At 40.0% G+C, this 14,884-nt stretch overlaps 2 protein-coding genes across 2 annotated transcripts in view; both read left to right on the forward strand.

The window, feature by feature from the left end:
* LOC111607641 (NACHT, LRR and PYD domains-containing protein 12-like) overlaps positions 1-7,548 on the forward strand; it is a 63,654-nt gene extending 56,106 nt beyond the window's left edge. The window contains exons 7-11 of the mRNA XM_023329797.1: positions 448-621; positions 2,481-2,654; positions 3,396-3,569; positions 6,744-6,896; positions 7,416-7,548. Coding sequence (XP_023185565.1) covers positions 448-621; positions 2,481-2,654; positions 3,396-3,569; positions 6,744-6,896; positions 7,416-7,425 — 685 coding nt within the window. The 3' untranslated portion in view covers positions 7,426-7,548. The remainder of the gene's footprint in view (positions 1-447; positions 622-2,480; positions 2,655-3,395; positions 3,570-6,743; positions 6,897-7,415) is intronic.
* Positions 1-14,884, forward strand: part of LOC111607622 (NACHT, LRR and PYD domains-containing protein 3-like) — a 392,536-nt gene that overhangs the window by 290,384 nt on the left and 87,268 nt on the right. The window lies entirely within an intron of this gene.

The following is a 14,884-nucleotide window of genomic DNA, read 5'->3' on the forward strand; positions in this document are numbered from 1 at the left end:
ATTAGACGGATTGAAATAAACCCGTTTACATCTGTTATACTTAGCAATGAGCTGCAGTTAAAATACAACCAGCAAGAAAACATCATTAATAGATTAATGAACAAAAACTGGAGACATAAAATATCTCAGTAGATAAATGATGGTACAGAGCAGTCGGCTAATACAGAGCCTGGAAGGAAACATGGAGAGAGAAAAACATCGACTGAGTTTAAGATCCTGAGAAACTTTTAGAAAAACTTTGAGTTTCTTTTTGGATCAAATGTTCTGGTTCTGCTGGTTTGGACTCTTTAAACCAGTTTGACTGGATCAGATGTTAGAATCAGTTCATCATGTTTCTTTTACATTCAGGGAAATTAATTTTCTATATTTTTATTATTTATTTGTTCATATTTCAGTTTTAACCTGCATCCTGTTGGCTTCAGCTCACATCTTTTATTCTTTATTCAGGTTGATGAACTGCAGTTTGTCAGAAACCAGCTGGACTTCTCTGTTCTCAGCTCTGAAGTCCAACCCGACCCATCTGACAGGACTGGAGCTGAGCTTAATCAACCTGGAAGATTGTGTAGTGAAGGAGCTCTGTGGTTTTCTACAGACTGAAGGCTGCAGACTGGAGATATTGAGGTATTGTAATTATATAATTATTGATATTTCTGTGAATAATTATATATAATTGATCATAAATCAAATTAATTTCTTCTGTTCTAATAAATATTTTCTGAGTTTGTTCCTGGACTTGGATCCAGAGTTTAATTTAGTCCCTCTGTGTAACTGAGTTGGACCTGCTGATCTGAGGTCAGAACAGGACAGCATTCGGACCCCCAGTGTGTAGAAATCCCCCTCATGGGAAGCAGGTCAAAGGTCAAGGTGCAAAAAGAGAGAGAATGAAATCTCCCTTTATTGAAGATCCACATATTTCACATTTAGTTTTAAATCTTCTGCTATTAGTTGATAATCATCCAGTCCAGGTTTAAAGAGTCGAGGTGTTGTAGTGTTTTAACTCTAGTAGATTAAAGATGCTGATAGTAGATTAAATTAGGTGGAATCGCCCTTTATCCATTTCCTGGATCAGAAGCTGCAATCAGAAATCAACTTCAGCTTCGTCTGAAAAATCCAGACAACTGAGTTTTTCTCTGAGCTCAACAGGCTGCAGGTTCTTCAGGACATGAGTATTCTGCTCCCAGACATCAGAACCAGCAAAGACTGCAGCACATGAATCTGAAGCAGGTGTGTTAGGAGAGGTTCTCCACATGCTCAGACTAAAGGTTCACAGTCTGACAGAGATGGACAGAGAAAGTCGACTAACTCTGGATGAAATGGTTCCTAGAAACAGGGAAGCTTTCTGGGGTCTTGACTGCCTGCTCATATGGAGCTGCAGCACATGCAGGAGTTTTATGTTGGCAGGAAGCAAAACAAAATGGAAGCAAATGATGAGTTTCCATTTTAGTGTCAATTCCACTAATGGAGCAAATTCCGAGTCAGTCGTCCTCCAAACCACTGAGAGCAGCTTCCAGAGGAAAATCTGAGTTTGTTCTGACAGTCAGACTCTATCAGGATGACCACAGTCTTCTGGCAGAGTTCCTGGACATTAAGGAGACATAAATAATAGAAAGATAATTAATTAACAGTCCTGCAGTAAATACTGACTTTGTGAAGGTTATGGTGTTAAAGTCATTTTGTTCAAACATCTTGATTCAGCTCTTATTTTGTAGGACAGGAAGTGAGATCTTACCTTTGTAATGCTTTGTATGCAACAAGCTTCAGCAGTTCACTGAAATCATTCTCATGTGTTTTACCTGGAAAATAGATTTAAAATGATTCATCTTCACAATCTGGTTTATCCTTTATGATAATGTTCCCATTTCTGCAGCCGTCTCTGATGAAGGATTCAGAACTTGAACTAAATGACCCTCATCAATCTGACAGAGAAAAGGCTAAATATTTTCTAGTTGATAGTTCAGTAACTGAATCAGCACAAAATGAGAAACTGATCAACTTTCAGAATGTGAGCTGTAATGGATATTGTAAAACGCTGAATTAGACGGATTGAAATAAACCCGTTTACATCTGTTATACTTAGCAATGAGCTGCAGTTAAAATACAACCAGCAAGAAAACATCATTAATAGATTAATGAACAAAAACTGGAGACATAAAATATCTCAGTAGATAAATGATGGTACAGAGCAGTCGGCTAATACAGAGCCTGGAAGGAAACATGGAGAGAGAAAAACATCGACTGAGTTTAAGATCCTGAGAAACTTTTAGAAAAACTTTGAGTTTCTTTTTGGATCAAATGTTCTGGTTCTGCTGGTTTGGACTCTTTAAACCAGTTTGACTGGATCAGATGTTAGAATCAGTTCATCATGTTTCTTTTACATTCAGGGAAATTAATTTTCTACATTTTTATTATTTATTTGTTCATATTTCAGTTTTAACCTGCATCCTGTTGGCTTCAGCTCACATCTTTTATTCTTTATTCAGATTGAAGTACTGGAGTTTGTCAGAGACCAGCTGGACTTCTCTGTTCTCAGCTCTGAAGTCCAACCCGACCCATCTGACAGAACTGGAGCTGATCAGCACCAACCTGGAAGGTTCTGGACTGAAGGAGCTCTGTGGTTTTCTACAGACTGAAGGCTGCAGACTGGAGACATTGAAGTATTTTAATTATATAATTATTGATATTTCTGTGAATAATTATATATAATTGATCATAAATCAAATTAATTTCTTCTGTTCTAATAAATATTTTCTGAGTTTGTTCCTGGACTTGGATCCAGAGTTTAATTTAGTCCCTCTGTGTAACTGAGTTGGACCTGCTGACCTGAGGTCAGAACAGGACAGCATTCGGACCCCCAGTGTGTAGAAATCCCCCTCATGTGTAGCAGGTCAAAGGTCAAGGTGCAAAAAGAGAGAGAATGAAATCTCCCTTTATTGAAGATCCACATATTTCACACTTAGTTTTAAATCTTCTGCTATTAGTTGATAATCATCCAGTCCAGGTTTAAAGAGTCGAGGTGTTGTAGTGTTTTAACTCTAGTAGATTAAAGATGCTGATAGTAGATTAAATTAGGTGGAATCGCCCTTTATCCATTTCCTGGATCAGAAGCTGCAATCAGAAACCAACTTCAGCTTCGTCTGAAAAATCCAGACAACTGAGTTTAAGATCCTGAGAAACTTTTAGAAAAACTTTGAGTTTCTTTTGGATCAAATGTTCTGGTTCTGCTGGTTTGGACTCATTAAACCAGTTTGACTGGATCAGATGTTAGAATCAGTTCATCATGTTTCTTTTACATTCAGGGAAATTAATTTTCTACATTTTTATTATTTATTTGTTCATATTTCAGTTTTAACCTGCATCATGTTGGCTTCAGCTCACATCTTTTATTCTTTATTCAGATTCCAGGAATGCAGTTTATCAGAGACCAGCTGGACTTCTCTGTTCTCAGCTCTGAAGTCCAACCCGACCCATCTGAGAGTACTGGACCTGAGCTTCACCAACCTGGGAGATTCTGGAGTGAAGGAGCTCTGTGGTTTTCTACAGACTGAAGGCTGCAGACTGGAAAGATTGAGGTATTTTAATTATGTAATTATTGATATTTCTGTGAATAATTATATATAATTGATCATAAATCAAATTAATTTCTTCTGTTCTAATAAATATTTTCTGAGTTTGTTCCTGGACTTGGATCCAGAGTTTAATTTAGTCCCTCTGTGTAACTGAGTTGGACCTGCTGATCTGAGGTCAGAACAGGACAGCATTCGGACCCCCAGTGTGTAGAAATCCCCCTCATGGGAAGCAGGTCAAAGGTCAAGGTGCAAAAAGAGAGAGAATGAAATCTCCCTTTATTGAAGATCCACATATTTCACACTTAGTTTTAAATCTTCTGCTATTAGTTGATAATCATCCAGTCCAGGTTTAAAGAGTCGAGGTGTTGTAGTGTTTTAACTCTAGTAGATTAAAGATGCTGATAGTAGATTAAATTAGGTGGAATCGCCCTTTATCCATTTCCTGGATCAGAAGCTGCAATCAGAAACCAACTTCAGCTTCGTCTGAAAAATCCAGACAACTGAGTTTTTCTCTGAGCTCCACAGGCTGCAGGTTCTTCAGGACATGAGTATTCTGCTCCCAGACATCAGAACCAGCAAAGTCTGCAGCACATGAATCTGAAGCAGGTGTGTTAGGAGAGCTTCTCCACATGCTCAGACTAAAGGTTCACAGTCTGACAGAGATGGACAGAGAAAGTCGACTAACTCTGGATGAAATGGTTCCTAGAAACAGGGAAGCTTTCTGGGGACTTGACTGCCTGCTCATATGGAGCTGCAGCACATGCAGGAGTTTGATGTTGGCAGGAAGCAAAACAAAATGGAAGCAAGTGATGAGTTTCCATTTTAGTATCACTTCCACTAATGGAGCAAATTCCAAGTCAGTCGTCCTCCAAACCACTGAGAGCAGCTTCCAGAGGAAAATCTGAGTTTGTTCTGACAGTCAGACTCTATCAGGATGACCACAGTCTTCTGGCAGAGTTCCTGGACATTAAGGAGACATAAATAATAGAAAGATAATTAATTAACAGTCCTGCAGTAAATACTGACTTTGTGAAGGTTATGGTGTTAAAGTCATTTTGTTCAAACATCTTGATTCAGCTCTTATTTTGTAGGACAGGAAGTGAGATCTTACCTTTGTAATGCTTTGTATGCAACAAGCTTCAGCAGTTCACTGAAATCATTCTCATGTGGTTTACCTGGAAAATAGATTTAAAATGATTCATCTTCACAATCTGGTTTATCCTTTATGATAATGTTCCCATTTCTGCAGCCGTCTCTGATGAAGGATTCAGAACTTGAACTAAATGACCCTCATCAATCTGACAGAGAAAAGGCTAAATATTTTCTAGTTGATAGTTCAGTAACTGAATCAGCACAAAATGAGAAAATGATCAACTTTCAGAATGTGAGCTGTAATGGATATTGTAAAACGCTGAATTAGACGGATTGAAATAAACCCGTTTACATCTGTTATACTTAGCAATGAGCTGCAGTTAAAATACAACCAGCAAGAAAACATCATTAATAGATTAATGAACAAAAACTGGAGACATAAAATATCTCAGTAGATAAATGATGGTACAGAGCAGTCGGCTAATACAGAGCCTGGAAGGAAACATGGAGAGAGAAAATGTTAGATAAATTGTATTATTAGTATTATCAAATATTTGTTGTATCATGTAGTCTTGTAGTTACATTTAGATAATGTTTCTGTGTGTTAAATAACTTTGATTCTATCCTGAGACTTCCCTGGGAAATATAGGTGACAGCTACCCTCGGCAGCTGTTGTCCTGCAGGACTTCCTACAAGACGGAGGTGTTAATTGCTCCCAGCAGAGTTTTACAGGCCTGACATTAAACTCTGCTCTGTGCTGCTTTGTGATACAAAGCCGTTGCTTTGAAGCTATGCAATGTGTCTTGTTTCACACCGGGCCTGGAGAAAGAAAGAATTAGAGTATAGATAACATGTGTCTAGAAGTGAATGTTATTTAGCGCTGCAACCATGTGATAAATGTTTTGACTCCACCCTTTTAGAGTTGCAGCGCCCCTTGTGGCAGGGTTCCTAAAGATCAATAAAAGAGAGGAACAGACAGATGTGTGGCAGAGCAGGTCGAAGATTTGTAACTGTAAACACATCTCTGTCTGCTCTCCTCGCGAGAAACCAAGAATCTAACTCTCTTGTCTTTCCTATATTTGTTTAAATTGTCTCTAATAGGTATTTAGACCTGACAGAAAAACATCGACTGAGTTTAAGATCCTGAGAAACTTTTAGAAAAACTTTGAGTTTCTTTTTGGATCAAATGTTCTGGTTCTGCTGGTTTGGACTCTTTAAACCAGTTTGACTGGATCAGATGTTAGAATCAGTTCATCATGTTTCTTTTACATTCAGGGAAATTAATTTTCTACATTTTTATTATTTATTTGTTCATATTTCAGTTTTAACCTGCATCCTGTTGGCTTCAGCTCACATCTTTTATTCTTTATTCAGATTGTGGAGCTGCAGTTTGTCAGAGACCAGCTGGACTTCTCTGTTCTCAGCTCTGAAGTCCAACCCGACCCATCTGACAGAACTGGACTTGTACAGCACCAACCTGGGAGGTTCTGGAGTGAAGGAGCTCTGTGGTTTTCTACAGACTGAAGGCTGCAGACTGGAGACATTGATGTATTTTAATTATATAATTATTAATATTTCTGTGAATAATTAGATATAATTGATCATAAATCAAATTAATTTCTTCTGTTCTAATAAATATTTTCTGAGTTTGTTCCTGGACTTGGATCCAGAGTTTAATTTAGTCCCTCTGTGTAACTGAGTTGGACCTGCTGATCTGAGGTCAGAACAGGACAGCATTCGGACCCCCAGTGTGTAGAAATCCCCCTCATGTGAAGCAGGTCAAAGGTCATTCAACCCAGTCTAGAAAAGTGAATTCCTGGAATCTGACAGGAACAAATCAATAATCAATGATTGATGCTTCAACACTTTGATCAGAACCTGGAATGATTTTACTGACTAAAATCCTCCAACACAACATGACCCAGTACCAGGTTCTGGTTCTGGTTCTGGTTCTGAAGTCAGCAGGTCTTTATTGAAGCAGCAGCTTGTTGGTATTAATATTGATGAGAATCTTTAACTGGTTCTGTTGGACTGGTTAACCTGCATCCTGTTGGCTTCAGCTCACATCTTTTATTCTTTATTCAGGTTGTTCAGCTGCAGGTTGTCAAAGATCAGCTGTGATTATTTGACCTCAACTCTGAAGTCCAACCCGACCCGTCTGACAGAACTGGACCTGAGAGGAAACAACCTGAAGGATTCAGATGTTCAGCAGCTGAAGGATCTTGTAAAAACTGTTCGGTAAGTAAATGTTTGTAGTGAGTCCAGCTGCTGTCAGCATATTGAACTAAACCCAGTTAGCATCAAAGCAAAGATCCAGTGTTCCCAGTAAAGCTGCAGCTTCTCAGTGGGAGGAGAATGGTTCAGGCTTCCTGATTGGACACAGAGACAGCAATCAGCCAATCAGAGGAGCAGCAGCTTGCTGTGTTCCTGTGTTTGTGTTGGTGTGAAGATGAGTGTTGTTGCTGTGTCCATGTCTCCAGGAAGTCCAGCTGGACTCCAGCGTCCAGCCGTCCAACATGTCTAGAGACAGTGGTCCTCATCCATCAAACTGTGGCAGCAGCAGATCTGATCTCAGATCTGCTTGTTCTCTCAGTTCAACAGGAAACAACTGATCAGGTTCATCTTGGTCACAGCTCTGAGATCAGTCTGACTGCAGCCTGGAAACCATCTAGTGGATGTGCTGCGTCACTGACTGCTGCTGGAGAGAGGCTGGAAACACTCACTGATCTGCTCTCTCCTTCCTTCTTCTCTCTGCAGGTTGTACTGATCTCAGTAAAGTAGAAAATGGTCTCTGTGTCCTGCTGATCCTCAGAGGTTGAAGCTGCAGCAGTTTGAGTCTAAAGAGACTCTGACTGGATCATGATGATGACCTCTGACCTCCAAGATTTTCCTCCTGTTTATTTTCTCATGTTTGTCATTTAGTGTCTGATATTGTTTGTCTCTTTGGATCAATAAAGATCCAATTCAAACTGGGCTCCATTTAGAGGCTTCATGGAGTTTTGATCTGAACTGGATTCAACTGGAAAGTTGATCTTTTTTCTCCCTGATTCATTTTCATCCTGGAACCAGAAATGGTCTGAGAATGGAAACATGGGAATCATTTTCAGTTCAGCTTTGAAGCCATGAAAGACACTTCAAACCTCTTTTCTCTGCTGCTTCTTCCTTCTGCTGACATGAAAATGTTCCTCAAAGCTCCACAGAGAAAAAGATGCTTTACTGGAAACTGCAGAGAAACTTCAGCTTCCATCACAGAAACCAGTTGAACCAGTTTAGAACTGGATGTCCCACAGAAACTCTGATCTTAGATCAGTTTTCAGGAACATCTGGAACCTGGAAAAAAAGATTTTATATATTTTTATGTTGATTCTAAAAACTAAATCTTGAAGTTTTGCATCATCATTGATTCTCAGTTTGTTTTGGTTTTTACTTTTTTAACTCCATATTTCATGTTTTGAGTTTTCTAGAGAACTTTAGGACTCGATGTGTCACATCAGGCTCTTTACTGGGATTTTACTGGTTTATTCAAACCTCAGAGAATCACTGGGATAATGTGCTGATTGGTTCATGATTATTTTCATATTTCTTCTAATGTAATGTGGGTTGCTGGATGTTTGCATAATTTAAGGTTTTGGTTACTCACATTTGGTGTGTACCTTAGTATTTAATTTGTATTTTGTATTCTTTTGCACTTTTGCTTACTGTGTGTTATCTCTGTTTTTTGCCTGGGAGCTGCTGGTAACTTCAATTTCCTGAGGGATCAATAAAGTACAAGTCTAAGTCTAAGTTTAATAACCAAATAAAGTTTTTTAAAAATCTTTGTTTTTCTATGCAGCTGACTGTGTACACATATAATAACTGAACCTTAATTTTATTCCTCCATGCCATTTTGCTTTTTAAATTATTATTTTAAGTTTTCACATTTAGTTTAAAAGCTTAAATTAGTAAAAGCAGAAACATCTCAAGTTGATTTCAGCTTTAAGCTACTAATTTAGCCAGCAGTTTATTTTTGCAGTATTCAGACTAAAGATGATTTTAAAAAACAGATGAGAACCATTTCTATAATCAAAACTCGATTAATTAAATCAGCTATTGAATTAGAATAATAACTTGTATAAAACTGCCATTTCTGTCTGGTTAATGGTGCAGCAGATCCTGCAGGGGGCGCTCTGGGGCCTCAGTGTTCAGGTCGGTTACAGTCTCATCTCCCAGACTCCTGAATCTTCTGGTTCCTTCCTGAAATGATTTCCTGCAATAAAATGTTGGCTGGAAATGAGCAGAAAACTGAGAAAAACCTGAAAAAGTTCAAATCTGACCTCAGAGTTTCACAGCTCAGATCACCATGGAAACAAAGAGAGGAAACATGGAAGGAAAGGAGTTTAATGTCACCTGGAAGGGGGCGGAGCCTCAGGTGAGTCTGGGGGCGGAGCCTCAGGTGAGTCTGGGGGCGGAGCCTCAGGTGAGTCAGGGGGCGGAGCCTCAGGAGAGTCAGGGGGCGGGGCCTTAGGAGAGTCCGGGGGCGGAGCCTCAGCTCTAGTCAGGTTTGGATCAGAACCGGTTCCGACTCCATGCAGCAGCAGAGCAGAGTCTGGATCAGGTGAGTTTTCACTTCTTGTTTTCCTCTCTGGGTTTTCTCTCTGTGGAGGAACCAGAACCAGAACTCGGCCCGGTTCTCCTTCAGAACCAAGCTGCTGGCTTCATGGAGCTGTGGTTCTGGTCGGGTTCTGGTTTCCTGCTGATCAGAACCAACAAACTCTGACAGCAGATTTCTACAAACTCTCTTGAAGCTGCAGTTTCCAGTTGCTGAGCTGAACTGGTTCCAGTATCTTTACTGGTTCTGCTGCTCTTCCTCCTGATGTCAGAAACCTCTGACCTCAGAGACTCACATCTGGTTTTAGAGGAAGAATTGAGCAGAACCAGGAAAAACTGGTTTCCAGGATGAAACTGCAGATTCTGGTTCAGCTGCTGAAGAAAAGCTGAAAACTGAAATTCCAACTTTATTCCCAGTTGATCTGATTCTTTGCAGCAGCAGCCGGATCTTTCTGGAGAATCTCTTTAGACACTTTGTCTCCTGCAGAGCAACAAGCAGCCTCTGATGACATCACTAGATGCCACCAATCAGAGGCCTTCAGGTCACATGATGGAGGTTTTTGTGTCCACACAATGAAAGGTCAATAGTTCATCTTTGTAAATCATGTCAGTGGTTTTATCGTGTCGGCGACACTTTAAGTTTTTTACCAACTTCCATAAAAATAGAAGAAGAAGAAAAAAGTGCAGATGAGCTTCGTCTGCAGAGGATTCTTCAGGTCAGAGGTCACATCTAATTAGAAACATTTCTCTCCTAGATTCATATGGAGGAAACTAGAAAGAACAAGAGACTCTGCAGCTGCAGCAGGAATGAGAAGCAAAGAATCTGGTTCAGCCTGTCAGTGGCGACGGGATTAAAACTTTCTGCAGTTTTTGCTGTCAGGAGTTTCCAGTTGGACATGGAGGTGAGAACGATTCATCTCAGCCGCTTCACTGAAGCTCAATGGGTTTTTCAGCTACAATGCAGCTTGATGCTGCTTTAGTTTTTCATTCTGGTTTGAAGTTTTGATTTTAAAACATCTTCTGTTCTCTGAGGCCACCAGCTGGAAACATGGAAGGAGAAAAATCTGAACATTGTGTGGATTAAATCCCTGGTTTTATTCCAGAATGTTACATGGAATAACAGGAACAGGATTAAATCATGTTCTGGTGGATGAAACTCAAATGTGAAGGAAATCAGAACAGGAGCAGCAGGAGTTCATCCTGCAGTCGGTGGGTTGCTGGTTCGATTCCCGCCCTCATCGTTTGTGTCCCTCCACAGTCGCTCCGTTTCCATCAACTATAAAAACTGAGAAATGTAACGGAATAAACCCACTGAGGGGTTTGGATGAAAGTTTTAGCGGTAGGATGAGGAGGTTTTTCAGCCAATCGAAACACTTTTTCACACCACGAGTCACGTGATCAACAGCCGGATGTTACTGCTGGGCGGAAACCAGGAAGACGGCAGGAAGTGTTTGGAGGATGATGGTTTGTTTTAGTTTTTTCTGGCTCCTCCAGAGCTTCACAGCATCAGGTGAGAAAAAGCTGAGAGTCGTTCCAACATGTTGAATCCACCGCTCTTCTGTCAAAATACAATTTCCCAAAACGCAGCACAGGTAGCCGCTCCACAGTAGGCGGGGCTTATCGCTCCAAGGCCTGAACGAGACGCTGACGTCTCCTCTGATTGGCTGATAGATGATGAGCGCTAGCGCCACCATGGCTGAGTTATGAGTTTGAACTTTCCATCCGTGTCTGCCATGAATATTAATGACTTTTCTCTGGAGATAAATTATTCACATGTGGTTTTAATTTCATTTCTTATTTCATGGAAACACTGCAACAGTGAAATTGTGTTTTTTTGACATTAGCAGAAAACAGACTGAGATTTGCTGACAGTTGTCATGGAAACCTCCCAGAGTGACGAAGACTCCTCCAGGCCTTCATCGCCGCAGCTCGTTCCGGCTGCTGCTGCAGCACCCAGACACCGGCGGCCCTCGGGGGCCCGGCGGTGGCAGCATCATGCCGCCGCCTCTCTGTGTTTCCTGCAGGAGAAGGAAGGCGGCGTCCTGCCGTCCTGGAGGATCTGCTGTTCTCCACCATGGCAGAGGGACAGGAGGACGTCCCAGCGTGAGTCTCCAGAGGACGGACACGGAGACGCCGTCCGCCTCGCCGTCTCTGCCTTCAGGCTCTGAAATCCACGGGGCGTCGGACCGGAGACCCTCGGCTCAAAGAGCTCAAGGAGACACTGAAGGTCGCCATGGAGACGACCTCAGACGGAGCGCTGGACCGACTCCTCCTCAAGAAGTACGCTTTATTTATCTTTCTACTTTATGGCTTTAAACACTTTTCTCTTTTTATTGGCTTTTATTTTGATAGAAAAAGGTTTTATTACAAATTCAGATTCTATTTTGTCATTATTATGAAAAGTTTTAGTTTTTAATTTGGTTTTAATCCAAAATAGTTTCATTATAATAAAACTAATTATAATTTTATGAGTTCTTTAAAATTCTTCAGAGTAAAAAGTCTTTTTATTTTTGAGAAGGCTATATTTATCTTAATAAAATAATGTTTTATATGTTGAAGCTTTTTACTTTCACTATGACCTTGAAAAGCATCAAAATGACTCACATCAACTGGGACCAGCTTCCCCTCAGCATGATGCTGCCTCCTCCATGTTTGGACCAGAGCTGTCCCCGTAGCGTTTCCATGGCGACAGCGTTTCTGCTGGTTTCGCGTGCAGGTGTAGCAACAGGCCGACGACGAGGCGGTCACCGACCTCAGAACATTTTACGTTTCTATTTCAAATAGTTTCCAGACGTCGATCAGGATGTTGAAGATTTTCAGTTTTATTTTTCATCTGATCTGTTTGATGATCTGCAGGAACAGAAGAGAGAAAAATACTCTGAGTTCAAGTTAGAAGAGTTGAATTCAGCAGAAATATGAAGTACTAGTTTCATTTAAAAAGCTTTAAAGAGCATGTTAATGGGGCAAAATGTGATTTTATTCTGTTGTGGTGAAAAAACTTGAGCTAAAATGAGACATGATAGCAGCTCTATAGATTCAGAGCCAAACACTAAAACTTCCTCCGGATCTGTAGCATTAAATCCACTTCAGAACAGATCCAGACGTCCTGAGCAGATCCTCCAGAGAAAAGAAACACAAGATTTGAACTTGGATCATTTGTGACTCAGCTGCTTGGATGTGTGTTTGGCTTTGAAAGGTTTTGTTGTGAAGCAGAAAGTTGATGAAGTTCACAGTGAAGACGACTTCAGTCCACCTGAAACCTGGTTTCACTCAAACCGTCTGATTCACTTTAAGGACGGGAAGTTTCTGATGCAACAGGAAGGAATAAAAGGTCAAAGTTGAAATGAAACAGAGATAAACTCCATGTTGCTCACAGATGTGATGGATCAGTTTGAACAGCTGTTGTTCCAGGAGAACAGTTTTGTTTTCCAGCTTTTGTTGACGGATGAAAATTTGCATTAGAAGATGAGATAATAACCGACTTTCTATGGTTTATTTGTGTGGATTTAAAGTCGTACAACTTTAAAGAAAAGCAGGAAAACCTTGAGGAGGAACCTGAGCAGCGTTCTGACAGACCAAACACTGAGAGGAACCAGAGTTTGCATCGTCAAAGTGACGACTGTGAAATCATCTGAATCTTGTGACTCGTTTCCCATCAAATCCCAGACAGGAGAAGCAAAGCCTCACGTCTCCAACATGAAGATGGAACAGGATGCAGGACTTCCACCGAGCGTCACGTCACTCACAGCAGATCAGGAGTCTGGCTCTTCACCTCCACACTGCCTAAAACCTGGGACAGCGAGGGGTTAAAGGTCATCTCCAGCACCTATAATGTGCAACATTTCACTTCATATGAGAGCGTCTCAGTTTAGAGGCCAGAACCAGCCAAGAAGCTTCAGAGTTTTCCTGCAACGTAGCGCTGGTCTATTGGCCTCAGTGAGGCTGGTTTTACTGAAGATGTGTTCAGGGCAGCAGGAAAATTCAGCGCTAATACGGACGGGACCAACGACTCCACCTATGATGATGCTTGGATATAAGTTTATATGTTCAGATCTACATGAGATGAAACAGTCGATTTTCATCACATATCAGGACTTTCTCCATCGGTCACCCTGCTGTCTTTCTGGATTTATTCATTACTTACATCATCAATGGAAATTGTTCAACCGGATCTTTATCTTTGTTTTAATTTAAAATGTTATAAAGTCAGATCAAGTCAGCTTCCATTACTGTCGTTAAATAAGAGTCACTGCAGGATTTTATTCAGTCTGACCAGAAAAACGATCTTTAAGAGTTTAACACAGCATCTTTCTTTTATGATTTAAAACTGTTTTAATTATATATATAACTCCAAACAGTAAAGTAAAATATGTCAGAATAATATATGAGTCAGTAAATTGTCAATATGACTCAGGAAGACTGTTAGTTTTTCTCTAAACTCCACATTAAGTGGATTTTAAATGTAAATAATGCAGCATTATCAGGACTGTAGTTCCCACTATGGCCACCAGAGGGCGGAAATTCCCCGCTCTGAATATAGAGGTGAGTTTGTAGAGCTGCAGCTGGTTTCTGATTTCTGTTAAGTTGATCACGTTTATATCTTTCTTATTATAAATATTAATGTTATTATGGTCTGTCTAAAGGACTGACAGCTGATTTAATATATAGATGTTTTATTTACGTACATTCTCTGCGTTTCCGGTTTAGTCAGAAGAATATTAATGAAATATTTATTTTTTTCTAGAAAACAGCATAATTACGATAATTTGGCTTCAGAGCCCAATTATATAATTTATATCATATCCTAATAAAATTACACCCTTATGCTTTCTGATAGATTAATAAACTAACGAGCTAAAATGTACTTACAGGAGAATTTAGTTTTTTGTGTTTTACTTGGAAAGGATCCACAGGAAGTGCTTTTCACATATCAGCTCTCTAGCTTTACTCTGGTTGTTGTAGTTACACACTGAGTCCACTAGGGGCAGAAGGCTAAGTTAGCAGTTAGCTAGTTTCCCGCTCCTGATCGGCTAATGAAGCCCTTGTTGCTTTCTTCGTGTTTCTGCTGTTTTATTTCTTAAATCTTCTTTCTACTTTAACATGAAATCAATGTTTTATCTGTCAGTGTGAACTAGAAGCAGCTCCACAGAGATGAAAACAGCCCGCAGAGACTCTGAGCGGAGCTAGCGATGCTAACGATGCTAACAGGCTCCAGCAGCAGCTTGTTTTACACACAAACTGATTATCAGCAGCTGCAGATTTAAACTCTGATGCTGAACAGCAGCGACTGTCCTTCAGTTCACTGATCATCACTCATTAATTTATTATTAATCTAGTATAAAGGACAAAGGAAATTATTAATCGCTCATTAATTTATTATTAAACTTGTTAAAGGATTTTAGTGTGTAGTTACAGCGTGTGACCACAAGAGGGCGGTAGAGAGCGAGTCTCTTCCAAAAAATAAAAATAAAACTTAAATAATCTGTTTACTATATTGCTCAGATATTTTTTTAAAGCTTTTTTGACTTTTTAATTTTATTAATTGTCCTTTAGGTGGTTTTATCCAGCTTGATGCTCTGATCTCAGCTGGTTGAAACTTATCACTAATAAATATGTTTTTCTTAATATTTGTAGCTTTT

The sequence above is a fragment of the Xiphophorus maculatus genome, chromosome 24 (genome assembly GCF_002775205.1).
Source record: "Xiphophorus maculatus strain JP 163 A chromosome 24, X_maculatus-5.0-male, whole genome shotgun sequence".
Lineage (NCBI taxonomy): Eukaryota > Metazoa > Chordata > Actinopteri > Cyprinodontiformes > Poeciliidae > Xiphophorus > Xiphophorus maculatus.